General features: G+C 36.3%; 1 protein-coding gene across 7 annotated transcripts in view; it reads right to left on the minus strand.

Moving 5' to 3' along the window:
* Nucleotides 1-761: 761 nt before the first annotated feature.
* fmnl2a (formin-like 2a) overlaps nt 762-15,874 on the minus strand; it is a 62,027-nt gene continuing 46,914 nt past the window's right edge. For 2 of the 7 annotated variants that reach the window (XM_026218601.1, XM_026218605.1), the window contains 12 exons: nt 14,590-14,714; nt 13,592-13,794; nt 13,166-13,400; nt 12,213-12,281; nt 12,054-12,134; nt 11,552-11,681; nt 11,284-11,447; nt 10,855-10,956; nt 10,654-10,752; nt 8,663-8,786; nt 4,724-4,817; nt 762-2,735 (listed from right to left, as the gene is read on the minus strand). In XM_026218601.1, the coding sequence (XP_026074386.1) occupies nt 2,735; nt 4,724-4,817; nt 8,663-8,786; nt 10,654-10,752; nt 10,855-10,956; nt 11,284-11,447; nt 11,552-11,681; nt 12,054-12,134; nt 12,213-12,281; nt 13,166-13,400; nt 13,592-13,794; nt 14,590-14,714 (1,427 nt within the window). In that variant the 3' untranslated portion in view covers nt 762-2,734. Of the gene's footprint in view, nt 2,736-4,723; nt 4,818-6,287; nt 6,390-8,662; nt 8,787-10,653; nt 10,753-10,854; nt 10,957-11,283; nt 11,448-11,551; nt 11,682-12,053; nt 12,135-12,212; nt 12,282-13,165; nt 13,401-13,591; nt 13,795-14,589; nt 14,715-15,874 lie in introns of those variants that run through there. The other 5 variants (XM_026218603.1, XM_026218607.1, XM_026218602.1 and 2 more) reach the window with 3 other exon arrangements.

Consider the following 15,874-nt stretch of genomic DNA (forward strand, 5'->3'; position numbering starts at 1 on the left):
ACAACTGAATTAAAGTCATAAAAAAAAACCTTAAGTAAACAAATGTATTAATTTTATTTTATATATAAGCTTTTAATTTCATATATGTAATACATTAAGGGTAGGCTGCAATATAATTATTATATAAACCTTTATGGGAGCAGAGCCATTGTTTTTGGTACAAATTGCAACTCTGTGTGAAAAACTGATTAACAGTGTTGCAAGATTGGGGGGTCTTGAATTTGATTGTGTGGGTAAAAATGGTTTGGGTGGGTAGACAAAATTTGGGCTGGTTTGGGTCTGTAATGTGGCCAATTTGGTTAAAAAACTAAACCCAAGTGTGCTTGTAGTGCATCCAATCAGTCACCATGATATTACTAAACTGGTGCTGATGCTGATGTCACCTGCCAATCACGGGGGATCAGCAAACAGATGTGATGAGTTTATCTACGGCTCTGGACGTGATGTTTCATGACTCATGGGTTTTTAGCGTGATAAGGGACCTGATAGATTGAGAAATATAGCTGTAAAAATCAAGTGAATCCAATGCCAGAGTGGCATAAATACTGGTAAAGAGTGGGAGAGGGACTCGCATTTTTTTTTTTTTTTTTTTTTTTTTGGAAATCAGTTTGCGATCTTTGAATTAAACCCATTCTAGAGCAGGTTAGCTGTGTAGTTAAACCAATCCACATTCTTGAGGACTTTCAGCACTAGGCTTTTTTTTTTTTAGTACAAAACGCCACTTCTATTCACTCCCTCAAGAATAACACAGAAGACCAGCATTATGTAAATAGTTTAATTGGACATTGAGAAATCATCTAACTGTAAATCCGAGAACAGATTTTTGCAGTATTGTAAGCATTCAGTGGCTAAGATACATTGATTTTAGGGGGAAACAAAATGATAGTTTAATCCAGTTTTTATGAGTGTATTGTACAGAGATGAGACAGACGTCTATAAGGACTAATTCTACTAATGCTTCTGATTTCTGACGTTTTAGTGTAGATGGGACTGTTGCTGCATGTCTAAAAGAACTGGTTCAGGTTTTCAGCTTTATTAAATATACAAAAATGCAGGAAAAAAAGAAATAAAAACTATAAGTTAAAATATTCAAACATTGTAGTACAGAATGATTTTTAAAACAATATTGTTTTTAACAATATGTACAATATTAGAAGATTAAAAAGTTAAAAAGATGCAACAATTTTATAGCAAAATATCTGTACATTTAAATGTTTTTTTTTTTTTTTTTTTTTTTTTTGTGATTTAATATTTTTTGCTTTTAAATAGACTTTCACATCACAAGAAATGTGGATTTTCACTGGTGCAGCTCATTATAGAACCACACAAGATTCAGTTTATATAACGCCTTATTTCCCATTGTCTGACCTAGAATGCATAAAACAAGCCCAGTCACAACAACCGAATTCAATGAGGAACCTGATCTTATGATCTTGTGTATGTAGTGAAGAACAAGTGCCCCAGGGAAGAGGTTTGCCGTAGTGCTCAGCGGCCGTACATCACTAATACAGGAAATAATAGCAAGTGTTTAATATTCACGAAGGAATATTTTGTGTTCAAAACAGCATCTGTCGATTACCACAGACTATATATTCAATCCTCTGTGTATAAAACACAATATTTAATTTACCTCAATGCACTTCCGATGGACGCCTGTGGGGAAAGTGTACTAGGACGTACTGCACTCATGTTTTTGTCAAAGCACTTTTTGAGCCGTTATAGTTCAGAGTCTACCGTGGACTTCTGGTTATGTTAATGTAACTCTGGTAAACTTCTGGTAAAGTCACCCAGTTATGGTCTTGACAGGACCGTTATTTTGCTGGTTATAAGAGAACATTGGTTTTAAGACAGACAAGAAGTATCTTCTTCTATTGCAATATAAACAATACTAATCTATTACAAGGTAACAGATATGTTACATAGGAATTTAATTGTGGTGCTTTTAGCATTCTTTAGACCTGGGACAGTCTTGTGCACGCACTTCCTGTCGTGTACACATGCTCTCAAGATCACAACACACTGAAATACCTCTATTATCAGACATCGAATCATCTTAAGTGAGGAATGTTCTTAATATTGTTATCTTTGGCCGCTGTGTCGCACCCTGCAGCATCTTAAACCATCAACATTGCATTTTTATAACTTTTACAAAACTTTTTCACATGCTTCTCAGGCTGTTTTCCATTCTGTTGGGCTCTATCAAGACAAGAATGTGAACAGCACACTAAAAACAGGCTCTGATCAACACTACAGGGCTTCTTTTGGACCGACCAGATGATTCGGAGAACACACGCCTGGTCGGTTTGATCTGTGGCGAAAGCACTGGAATGTAAGAGGACTTTTACAGGTCCGTGATACAACAAGTGTTGGAATAGTTTTACATTCGGACACTTTCTCAAGAAAAATACTCATCTAGCCATACAATTTAAGCGCCATAAGAGAAAAGACAGATTAAGACACCATTTGTAACATAAAAATTCACAGAAGACACATGTACAATTCAACACCTGATGGGACAGATGTTAAATGTAGGCACTTGGCTTTCAGACCTGCTGTCATCTTTATCAGTCCTTCATTATCTTGTTTCCTCCACCACTCCATCCAATCACATCCACTCTGCCCTCGTCACATGACCATCTCTGCACTGTTGATTGGCCGCAAATTCTGATCATCAAAACGTCTTCGAATGCTCCTCCTGACGGCGTCGGCACGCCTGTATGGCTGGTTTCTCAGATCTGATGCAGGAGGAACAGAATAAACTGATGTCAGTATTTGAGTTTAGATCATCTGGACATGCTGGTGGTCAACTGGGCAAAGCAGCTTGAGTTTTTACTAGATTAAGTACTTCATTTTATTTCAGCTTCTGAATTTAATGCGAATGGTAGCTATTGAAGTTTGCCTATTTTTAGAAACGTGTTTTCAACAAGGTTGTTGGGAAAACACTCACATTTGGCCCCAAAATGTATTTTTGAACTCTTCAAGTCACGCAATAAAATGTCTGAATGTCACTGCATTACATGATAGTGTGTTATCTCGTGCTCAAACACTGCAGGAAGTTCATCAGTTTAGTTCTACGACAACGACTTTTAATGAATTTGTGTTTAGAGGTTTTAACAGATGTCCAGTGTTCCTGTACAGCATGGCACGACCAATGTAAGGTCATGGGTTCAAAACCCACGGAAGCCAGGAACTGATCAAATACATTCCTTAAATGCAGTCTAAGTTGTTTTAGATAAAAGTGTTAGCTACATGTACACGTGTAAGTCGATTCTCCTCAAGTTATCTTAGCAGAGTAACCACAGAATCGATTAACCGCAAGTGCTGCAAAGTTAAAGTAGTAATTTTAAGAGTCCTCGAAATAATTATCATAACACGTTCCTTGTAATACAGATTAATATAGCTATATTACACAATACTGCAGTGATCTGGCCGCAGGTAATCAGAGCTGTTCTAATACTGATGTGGAATACACAGCAGTTCAATAGTCAAGAAGTGAATTCAAAGACAATTTACTTTTTAGACACAATATTGACAGCTACTTTGTCAATGAAAATAGTTTAAACCTCATCGGTCTGAGCAATTCGCAATACTGTTTCTGAATATAAAATATGTTTAATTTATATAGCACTTTTCCAAAGCTGAAAGCGCTGAATGAATCTGCATCCTTGAACAAATTGTTGTAAATTAACAAGTCAATAACACACTTATGACTGTCTCATATATATATATATATATATATATATATATATATATATATATATATATATATATATATTTTTTTTTTTTTTTTTTTTTTTTTTCGGACTATAAGTCGCACCTGAGTATAAGTCGCATCAGTCCAACATTACGTCATGACGAGGAAAAAAACATATATAAGTCGCACTGGACTATAAGTCGCATTTATTTAGAACCAATAGAAAAACATTACCGTCTACAGCCGCGAGAGGGCGCTCTATGTCTTCAGTGTTTTAAATAAATTAAAAGTCAAAAAGTGAATTGATCTTAACTGGTTCTGCCACCAATGAGATTGCTCGCTTAACATTTGAATTGTCTGTTTCAGTGGTCTTTTGTAAGCTGGTCCTTGCAGTGTGATATGAGAAACCCTCCACCTCCCCCAGGTCCACCTGTCTAGATCTGCTGCGGGATTTATATATGTCTATTTATGCAGCAGCAGCAGCATATCTTAAATGCTCACAGTACTTGCTCCCATCAAGTCTGCTAAGACCAAATACATTATCATCTGCATTATCTATATCCATTGACATGCTACAACTATACCAATCGGCTGTCGTAATTGAATTGTATGAATTGTAATTTACATTTAATGCAATTACATTTTTAACGCACTCACATTTTTAAAGTGTTAATTCATTTTGGGGTCAGTGTTCCTACTACGAAAGCTTAACTAGGCACTAATGAAGACTCAACTATCTCTAAGTGTGGGTCAGTTCAACGTGAGACTATGTAGGCAGAGTCTCTGTGTCTCAGGTCATGGCATCACCTCATCAAACGAATTCACAATTTTACAAATCAGTTCAACAGGGTGATCTACATGAGTACCTGGAGACTCGGCCCTTAGGGGTCAGAACTCAATAGGTCTGATGTGTGTTAAGTAGAATGAGAACAGAAAAAGATGGCTTTTGTATTCAGTGTCAAAAGCCACTGATCTACGATGGATGGATGAAAATGAAAGACAAATAATAATAAAGAGAGAGATGCTTGCCAGGTCTGAGTAGCATCCACTGGGGTACTACTGGAAGAGTTCCTTACCCTCGAGTGCACATTGGGAAATTTAGTAATATTATTCTTCTTTAAGGCTGAGTGGAGAGGAAACAAAAATGAAGGTTAGATCAGAGCAGAGTGGACTGGACGCAAGGGAGCCAAGCTGCCCAGGGCTCAAAGAGGAAAGGTCAAAGGCCACAGGCAGGCGCTGGAGGGGGTTACTGAAGCTCTGCTGAAACTGCGGTAATCAACTCAATGACTCAAGCTGCTCTGCACAATGGCTCCAGCGTCCAGACACAGCAGAGTGATGTCTGTGTGGTCACTTCTCATGTTTAAACAGTGAAACCAATGACGATGTGTCAAGCCTCCCAGAAGTGCATTGTTATAGGCCAGAACGAACAGTAAGTGAAGCTCAAGCAGTCATGGTGAAAACTAAAAGCAATGCTGAATCTCACAAAAACATGTCCTCCCAGTCAAATTTCATTGCAGTAAAATATATATATATATATATATATATATATATATATATATATATATATATATATATATATATATATATATATATATATATATATATTTTTTTTTTTTTTTTTTTTATTTATTTATTTATTTATTTATATTTTTTAAGGTGAAATAGGATTTGGCTGCTTTGGTGAGATTTAATCCTACATTTGGCTACAGAAGTAAATCTGAATGAGAAATGTCATTCACCCCGTGCAAATGCATACAGTAAGTTAAGCAAATGAATAGAACATGCTTATACGAGAAAACCATCCCAGCATGCAAGTGCAACACATGTGGACACACATGGACTCATGAGATATTAGAAATTACCCATCAGAGCAGGAGTAGATGGAGGAAGAGTGAGAAAATGCAGAAAACCAACATTATGTGAATGGTTCCAATATTCAATGACATTATATATTACATATAATCACAGTGACATGGACAACTGAACACATGAGCAAACTACAATGTCACAAACCATGCCCAACACGCCAGCATAACAAACGTGACGTGTCTAATATGTTAAGCACTGTTTGAGTAATGGATCAAGATAAACATAACACCACCATGTCCAAATTAACTTTGAGCACATTCTGGGTTTTTACAAACCAGAATCATCTTTTTTTTTTTTTTTTAGGGTAAAAACTTAAGCTGGTTTTGTAACTGCAGAGGGCGCTCTGAGTCAACTGATGGTACTGCCACATCAGTTTAAGCCATCACAGCTGAGACTCAACTCTAATGTGTTTGGGCTTTTGTGACATCATATTTCCTCTTATTACATTCATGTTGCAATGATGAATTCATAACACACTCCATGCAAAAGAAAACTGTGGTGACAACATATTCTTTCCTCCCCAAATCCCCCTTAGTGCAGGAGTTTGGTTGAAAAAGAAAGGAGAAATTAACACGCCCATGACATCCCATTCATACACCGGCCCCCATTCAGAAGGGTCGCCCCACAGGGAAACAAAACCAGGAATGTGAAGTGTGAAGGGGTGCGCACACACACACACACACACAGAGAGAGAGAATGAAAGAGCACAGGTTTATCCAGCGACCTTTAAGAGAGAGAGAGTCTAAGCTTTAGAAGTGGAGCTCCTCGTTGAAGTAACGCGAGCTGCGTTTGGCCGTGCGCGCAGTAAAGGGGGCAGTCTTCAGCACTGCGTCCAGACGAAACACACACACACACACACACAAACAACACAGGGTTTAACTGCCAGAGCAACAAGCACAATGTTAGCACTTTCTACACACAACAGCACAAACTAATAATCACATGATGGTACTATAACTGCTATTATATAAAGCTGAGACATAAGTTGGTAACAATTTATAATAACTGCATGCTATGAATCATTAGTTAAGCATTAGGAAACAGTTAATTCAGCATTTATAAAGCATTTATAGACATTTATAAGCAGTTTATAAATACAGATTTATACCTGATTTAAAAGCATATCTATAGTGTATTTAATAATTGTTTTTTTCATACTTTATTAATGATCAATTTATCATTTCTAAATTAAGTATAGCATTATTTACACGCTAGTTATTAAGGAGTTGTCAGTGGTTCATAAGATCACTTAGAAATTGTAAGTAAATGATTAATAAACTATTTAAATGTGCATTCATAGATCTTTTTATTCAGACATATAGTAATAGTTACTTATAGTGTTAATAAATGGTTTATTATCATGTATTTCTACTGTAATTCAGGGTTAATTCAGGTATTATAAAACATATGTAGTTGTTAGTTAACTATTTTTGGGAGCTTATCTAAAGTGAGGACTATTTATGCCTTGTAAAGCTTTTTCAAATGAGATTTAAAGGCTTTTAATATTTCTATGTTCTGTATCACTGTGTTGTGTTTGTTTCCGTTTTTTGTTTAGAAGATAACTGAGCCTTTAAATATCCTTTAAAAATGCTTTACAAGGCATAACTAGTCCTCACTTTAGATGAGCTCACATAAATAGTTAACTGACCACTACTAAATGCTTTATAACTACCTGAATTTACTACATTTCTTGTCTTATGAATCAACTCCTAAATAACTGGTTTATAAATAATGCTATACTTCATTGAGAAATGATAAATTGATCATGAATAAAGTATGAAATTACACATTATAGATATGCTTTTAAATCAAGAATAAAGCATTTATATCTGTATTTATAAACTGATTATTACTGTCTATTAATGCTTTATAAATGATGAATTACCTGTTTACTAATGCTTAATTAATGATTAATAGTGTGCAGTTATTGTAAAGTGTTACCCATAATTTCAATGTAGATCACATGCATGCTTAAAATACTAATGCGGTTGTGAAGCGAATTACACAAAAGGAACAAAAATACTTTTATACTACTACATTTTTTTTACTAGGCTCATTACATAGATTGTTTTGTCATGATTAGAATTTAAATGAAAAATTTGGTTACACTTAATTTTAAGGTGTGCTTTTTACAGTGTAACTACGTGTACTTACTATATGGTTAGGGTTAGGATTAGGGTTTGACTTAGAGTTACTTGCATGTAATCATGCATAATTAATTGTTATTATAATAGTAAGTACATGTAACCTGAAACAAGGACACCTTAAAATAAAGTGTTACCAAAAATTCTCTAAAGGGATCATATTGAATTAATATTTATGTTTCATATTTACATGTAATTATTTTTAATATACCTTTAGTCTTTTAGTCTATCTATCTGTCTGTCTGTCTGTCTGTCTGACTGACTTTCTGTCTATCTGTCTGTCTGTCTGTCTGTCTGTCTCTCTGTCTGTCTGTCTGTTTGTCTGACTCTTTGTCTGTCTGTCTGTCTGTCTGACTCTCTGTCTGACTCTCTGTCTGTCTGTCTGTCTGTCTGTCTGACTCTCTGTCTGTCTGTCTGACTCTGTCTGACTCTCTGTCTGTCTGATTCTCTGTCTGTATGTCTGTCTATCTGTCTGTCTGTCTGACTCTCTGTCTGTCTGTCTGACTCTCTCTCTCTATCTGTCTGTCTGTCTGTCTGTCTGACTCTCTGTCTGTCTGTCTGACTCTCTCTCTGTCTGTCTGTCTGTCTGTCTGTCTGTCTATCTGTCTGTCTGACTCTCTGTCTTTCTGTCTGTCTGTCTGACTCTCTATCTGTCTGTCTGTCTGTCTGTCTGTCTGTCTATCTGACTTCAGTTAAAGAAAATAAATAAATGAATAGATAAAAAGGTATGATATGACCCCTTTAGGTCTAACACACAGTGTTTAGTAGCTGCACTCAGCCCACAGCTGTAAGCAGTAACAGCACACACACATTCAGGCAGGAATAGCACTGGTCAGTAAACTGTTATTGAGCAGGAAATCTTTCCACCAGTCACAGAGAGCTGGTTAGTAGCTCACACTAACATTTGATATTTTAAAGCCCTCTGCATGCAGACCCCATTAGCAAAACATGTTACCTGTGATGATGTCTTCAATGGCTCCGTCTTTACCCTCATACACATGTCTGCTGTCCTTCACCTGCTTCTTCCTCAGCTCCGCAATCAGCTCCTGCTGCTGACGCTTATTCTTATGAGAGGGAGACTGAGCACACACACACACACACACACACACACACGATAACATGTCACAGATCCACAATTAATGCTGAATGGGCTGTCTTTAATCTACAAACATCTACAAATGCTCTTTTAACCATATAAATAGTGTGTTTAAATAGTCACACCTACAGAGAAAAACACCACCGCACACATTGTGACAACAGAGACACACATGTGTGCTAAAAGAGGACAATAGTTATGAATTCTATAAACTAACCCAAACAGAAAACCTTCTCTACTCTTACAATAATAAAACAAGATGTACTGTATTTTTATACTGTTGCCCCAAAAATGTAGTTAAGCAGGTACATTCACAGACAGGGTCAAAAATGAGGTTTTGCCGATAAACAAGAAAATAAATTGGCCTTAATTTTACTGCCCTAACTGTCTTTAATTTTTCTTACAACATTTGATTATCATGAACTATGTTGCATTTAGGTTGTTAATAAGCTTATTTGCCAAATGTTCTATTCATAATAGTATATACTAAAAAGTAACCCTAAAACAAACCCTACTACAAAGTAAAAAAAAAAAAAAAAATATATATATATATATAATACAATAAATAAAATAAGATTCATAAATAGTAAAATATATATATATATATATATATATATATATATATATATATATATATATATATATTAGGACCGGGACTCGATTAATTTTTTTTTATTAATTTTAGGTTTTGTAATTAATTAATCGAAATTAATCGCATTTTAATCGCATATAAATATTTGACCTGAGAACAGTGAGAAGTAATTTTTTTTCACATGGAATTATAGTATACCATTGAATAATGACTGAATACATAAGCTTAAGCAACAAAATATTGTTTATTTTTGTTCAACCAAGTCTAGCAGACCAGTGCAATTTTTGCCATTAAGTGTAGCAATAGCATATTTAGAAACAATTTAGAAATAGTACATTTCAGAAATTCAGGAAGCTTATAGGTGCTGGAACCTTCTGTAAAGTGTTTTTTAAGTAAAACACAATACTGTCAATTACATTCAGAACATTGGAAACACTGACTATTAGAAAACATCTCTCTGTTGCTTCAGAGGCCATAACATACTAAGTCCAACTCTCAATAACCTTGGCCAAAACAATAAAGAGTTTAACATAAACTGGCAGTTGAACCAACAAAATAATACATAGTTCAACATAAAGTGTAAAGTCCACGCTAGCTGCTATATGTTTTGCGTTGAGGTGATACTTGAGGTTCGATCATGTGCTGGGGTTATATGCGAACGCTAGTTGGTGCTTCAGTATAATCGGTCTGCCGAAACTCATCCAGTGAGAAACGTTCCGCGGTGTAAAAATAAGTTATTAAAAATGCGTGAAATTTTTTCTGTAATTAATTAATCTCAATTAACGCGTTAAAGTCCCGGCCCTAATATATATATATTTGCAAACAATGACATTGTTAGATTTCAATGTAATTAAAGATTTAGCTCCCTTTAGTTGTCCCCAAACTATTGTTAAGTAACCCACTTCCCTGACACACACACACACACACACACACACACACACGTAGGCATGGTTTGTGTGGACTCTCCATAGGTGAAATGGTTTTTATACTGTAAAAGATGTATTTTCTATCACCCTACATCAACCTTACAGCTAACCCGAACCCTCACAGGAAACTTATAAAAATAAATAAAAAATAATAAAAACCATTTAGTATGTTTTTAAGCCTTTTTAATTACAGGGACCCAGGAAGTGTCCTCATAAACCACCTTCATATTGTAATTCCTGTGTCATACCCATGTCATTTTTACAAATCTGTGTCCTTATAAACCACCCAAATTAATGCACACACACACACACACACACACACTCCTTTGTACCTTCTGATCCTCTTGCTCCATCATAGCTTCTTGCTCAATCAGCTTCTCCATCATCATCTGCTCCTTCCTCTTCCTCTGTTCATTATCCTCCTCTGCTTGCTGACAGAGAGAAAACACCCAGGTTATGTCACGTGATCAATGGCGTCAGGATTCATATGACTGAAGAACGTGAACCAGACGATGTGTGATGGCTCGCTTTACCCTGTATGCTTTCACAAAGCGCACAAACACTGGGAAAAACACGGACGGGGGTGTTGTTTTGGAGCATTCTCCAAAGAATTTCACCACTTCATCATAGGCATCCTGAGAGAACAAGATAAGAAAAGACACATCACACCAGTTACATCTTTAATAAAAACCCCAATCTAAAGGTGTCACATGATACAGTTATTATTACATTATTTTCTCTTTATATTAATCAAGCAGTTAGGCTTTTATTCATATCTGTACATACACAGAGCTTTAAGAAAGTTGTAGAAGTTTCAGTTTTCAATATTTGCTCCTGGGGAGGAAGTGTTGAGTGTTGAAATGTTTATACTGTTTTTATGATTCTATGATAACATCAAAACGAGATTCCTCATGAAGTGTCCCATTTAACTGAGCGTGAAACAGGTTTTTGTGTTGCAGCACCTGAGCGATCTTGGCATCATCCTGAAGTTTTTTGAGTTTATTCTCATTTTGCTGTAGGAAATCTCTGAGCAGTGTGTTGTTTCCGTGCATGCTGTTCTCTCTCCTGGTCAGATCCATGCCTCTCTGAAGCTCCTTCACGTCTAATAAGACATTCTCCAGAGACACTGAGGAATACACACAGAATTCATTTAGTACAGATCTGTCTGAGCAAATATGAGCCGCCCTGTTTATTGTAAATATAATCAGATTTCCGTATGACGTTTGATACCTGCCGCTGCTTTCTCCACGTAGTTCAGCTCGTTATAGAAGAGCGTCACCTGCTGGTATTTTTCCTTTACTACATTACTGATATAGTGCAGAAGAGTCATCTTGCGGTCTGTTGATTTAGTGTCTAATAACTGGAACAGGAAAACATAATTGCTATTACATTATAATTACATTGTTATTACATCACAAAGGAAGAAAATATGTTAATGTGACTTGTTACTTCACAAGAAAAATGAAAGAATATTAAATTACATATTCCATATGTTTGGTACATCTTTCATCAGCCATTATATTATTATATATATATAAAAAAACAGTGTTACAATTATGGATAAAGTTCAAAATATATCATGGTGGTTTGTCTTATATCACACCTTGAATGCCATAAATAAATAGTAAATGAAAACTGTTTTTTTTTTTCTTCTTCTGCATTCATAATTCAAAAGGATTTAACTTTTGCCACCAATATTTGAGTAAATCCCCAAGTCCTATGTAAAGTGTACCAGGTCTAAGCTCTGCAGTTTGAAGCCGTACACCGCTCCTCGTTTACTGCTGTTCATGTAGTTTCCCAGAGCCAAGATGATCTGAGAGAGAAACACACGCTCGATAAAGACACGCACAGTCTGGAGAAAAATGAATCAGGGCAGAAGTGAAACACTCACTTCCAGGATCTTCTTGAGTTTCTGTGAGGACTTGATGGAGACAGACGCTGCAATAACGGCGTGAAGTTGCTGTTGAGACAAAAACAAAATAATACAATATGAACATAGGTCCAGATATGATAAAATTCTTCATTAGAACACTTTACATTAGTTAACGAGATTAGTTTACATGACAAATACAGCAATTATCTTAATCCCTTTTACCATGCTTGTAGTAAACCTGATTCTACTAATGGTAATCAAGCCGAATGACTGTAGCCTGTGTAATGCACACATGCAGAGCGTGTGATCTCTGTGACGCCCAGATGCACAAAACAGACCCTCCCACCTCTGTAATAAACACTGAGATGTTAGTCCCGTCCGAACTGGTACATGAACATCGCAGACTTCAAGTGATAAGTATCGAAGCTCAAACGTAGATTAGAAAACTAGTCCCGTCCGGATAGGGCTTTAGTTAATGTCAATGCCCATTTATCCCTGTCACCCGTTATTACAAGTATGGTTCTTTAATTTATGAGAAATACAAGATCATCAGTACCTACAAACCAGTATTTGGTCCCAAACTAGTTACATCTTGAGCTTAAATTCTTGAGCGTAAAATAATGTGTGCATTCACTGTTAATAGCTAGAACAAAGAAATCACTAAAACAATGAAAGTGCATTTAGACATTGCAAATGTTGGTCAAATTAATATGCTAGTTTAATATCTTAGTTTGAGATGACCAATCAGCATTTTCTTAACTAATTTTAAGTTGGTATTGCCCTCTATTCATGTGACGAAGGGTTATGAATGAATTCAAGAGACACTGAGAGCAAAAGAAACAGGTATTTTAGAAATATGAGGAGATTTATTTGTAAATCTAGATTAGTTATCTACATTTGCTTGGCAGATTTGGACTGAATACTAGGAAATCCTATTTAATTGCTGCCAGTGTGCCAGAGCAGTGATTTACCGGTGTGAGCATCTGAATGCTCTCGCTGAAATTGGCCACAAACGCCATGATGGTCATCTTCTGCATGAGACGCTCGATCTTGCTGAACTGGATCATGAAGCGGTCCTCATCCGTCAGGTTCTCCAGAGGTTTGCGCTCCTTCTCATACTGACGGAGAACTTTCAGCTCCGCTTCCGTCGGGACGAACCTCATCAAACACTCCACGAAATCCACCGGCAACGACCGCAGGTCAAGCCTTACACACACACACACACACACACAAACATACACACACGTCAAAGCATTAACCTCATTAATCTATGTTCACGTGGCTGTAGGTTTCAGACCTTTACTCCTAAAACATAACTTACAAATCAAGAAATGTGTCAAACTGTTTCTAAAGTTTCTAAAGATGTTGCTTATCATTTCATCTGTATCTACTCTTACATCTGAATGGCTCTGCAGATCTCCTCTGATGTCTTGCCCACTTTTCTGAGTGTGATGGCCAGGTTTTTGGCTCGGTTGGAGTCCAGCAGCGAGACTTTGCTTGGTCCTTTCTGGGAGGTCTTCTGTTTGCTGGAGGTGATGTCTATGGCAGGCCCTTGGGATTTCGTCTTAAACATCTCCTCAAACTCATCCACATTCAGGTCCTGAAAAAAGACAGACCATGGTCACTATTCATCATTAAACTGATCTTTATATCTGACACTATGACATGATAACAGTCAGCCTGGAATCCCACAGCAAATCAACATGGGACTAAAGAATAAGCCAACAATTGAGTATATACCAAAAAACAAACAAAAACAATAAGCAGTTTTACCCTCCTCACATCGTGTCATTCAAACATGATATAAATATCTGTACTTTATACAATCTTACCGACCCAAAACTGTTTTTTATAAAGTTGTTTAATTATTCTCACCCAGTCGTCATCTATTTGATCAAAAATAATCTGGTGGAAGATTATTACATTCAAAATGACATTTTTCTATTTTATATATATATATATATATATATATATATATATATATATATATATATATATATATATATATATATATATATATATATTTACAATATTTTAAATGTCATGCAATCCTTTTTTTTATTATTCTTTGATCAACAGAAAGTTCAAAAAGAACAACTTTACTCTCAAACGTATGCATCTTTGATGAAAAAGTTTCTTTCAAAGAACAAACACAAACTTCTGAACAGGACTGTACTGTATATAAATGTATTAAATGCATTCATGCATTAGAGGACACAGTGTAATGCACCATTTTCATAATTATGACATCTGCAACATATTATGCATGAACTAATGAAATTTAATGGCTTTAATATCACATCATATATACTGTACACCACAAAAATGATTGATGTCAAGATTTTTACTTCAATGTTTGTTTCATTAATGTTTAATGTTTTCAAGTCTCTCTCACCTCCAGTATTTGTTCGTCATCGATCTCGTTGAACACAGTGCCGTTGATCTGATTGGGTTTCAGTGCCACCCAATTAAACACCGGCATACGAAACTTAGTCTTGATGGGTTTCTTGATCTTCACAGCTACACACACGACAGAGAGCACAAGTCAGCAACATCGGGACTATAAACATGCAGTCTAGTCTCCTGAGTGAAGTGGAGCTGGTTTGTGAACAGCAGGCACAGATCTGAACATGTCCAGTGCACACTTGTGAGGGAACGTGAGGGGAAATGTGTGAACACGAGACCTTTGATACAGTCAGCCTAAAAGAGCTCTAGTCTCTTCATATCCTGATCAATCTGATTGTGTCAGCAGGATATTCTAATTCAAAATCACACATGACACAATTGTACGATAATGAGAGACTCTCGGTGGACAGCTAAAGACCAAATGGGATCCCTCTAAAGTCTCAATTGTTCATCTTTGAGAGCATTGACATTAAACAAGAGTAAATGGGACTTGCTTAGATAGAGACTCTTCTCAGATGCTCCTCCTGAGAAAAAAAGACATCTCGTGTGTCTCCTCTAGAGTTTCAAATAAGATCTCAACAATGTCTCAAACTTAGATTTGTCAAGGTATCAGATACCTCCAAGAGAATGAGCTGAGCTTCTCATATTCATGCAATAGCTTCATATGTCCATTTGGGCTTATTTTGATTTATAAAAATACTAGAAGAAACGTTATGGAAAATATTATGAAACTATGAAAAAGCACATCTGAGCAATATGATTGACCCGTGTGTTTAGGCGGTGAGACAGACGCTCATGGCTGTTCTTGGATGTGCATATGAGGATGTGACTCAAATAGCGTCTCAGTTGGAGAATGAGTCAAAAACTTCCAAAATAATCCACAGACTCAGACACAGCAAATACAGATTTCAACATGCTTGATTAAGGTGGAAATATTGATCTCTGGTAAAAGGTTACAGAGAGAGAGTGAGAGCTGTTTCCAATTGAGCTGAGGGTTTAGGGTTAAATGATGGTGTGATATCAGGCAATGCAGAAAGTGTGGCCAGAGTAAAGAGTGTGTGTTAAACATTCCTGAATTTACGCAACTCTGGCCTTATCTGAGGATCAATCGCCTGTAACGGCACAGCACACTGTTTCAACATGCAAACACTACACAATCAAACACTTACTAACACTGCAGGCATGGCATTCGTAGTCTTACTGCCTTACCACGTACTTTCAATTATTTAAAAGGAAGATCTAATTTTAAATGTGGTCATTTGACACTAGTTGAT

The sequence above is a fragment of the Carassius auratus genome, chromosome 34 (assembly GCF_003368295.1).
Source record: "Carassius auratus strain Wakin chromosome 34, ASM336829v1, whole genome shotgun sequence".
In the NCBI taxonomy this organism is placed as follows: Eukaryota; Metazoa; Chordata; class Actinopteri; order Cypriniformes; family Cyprinidae; genus Carassius; species Carassius auratus.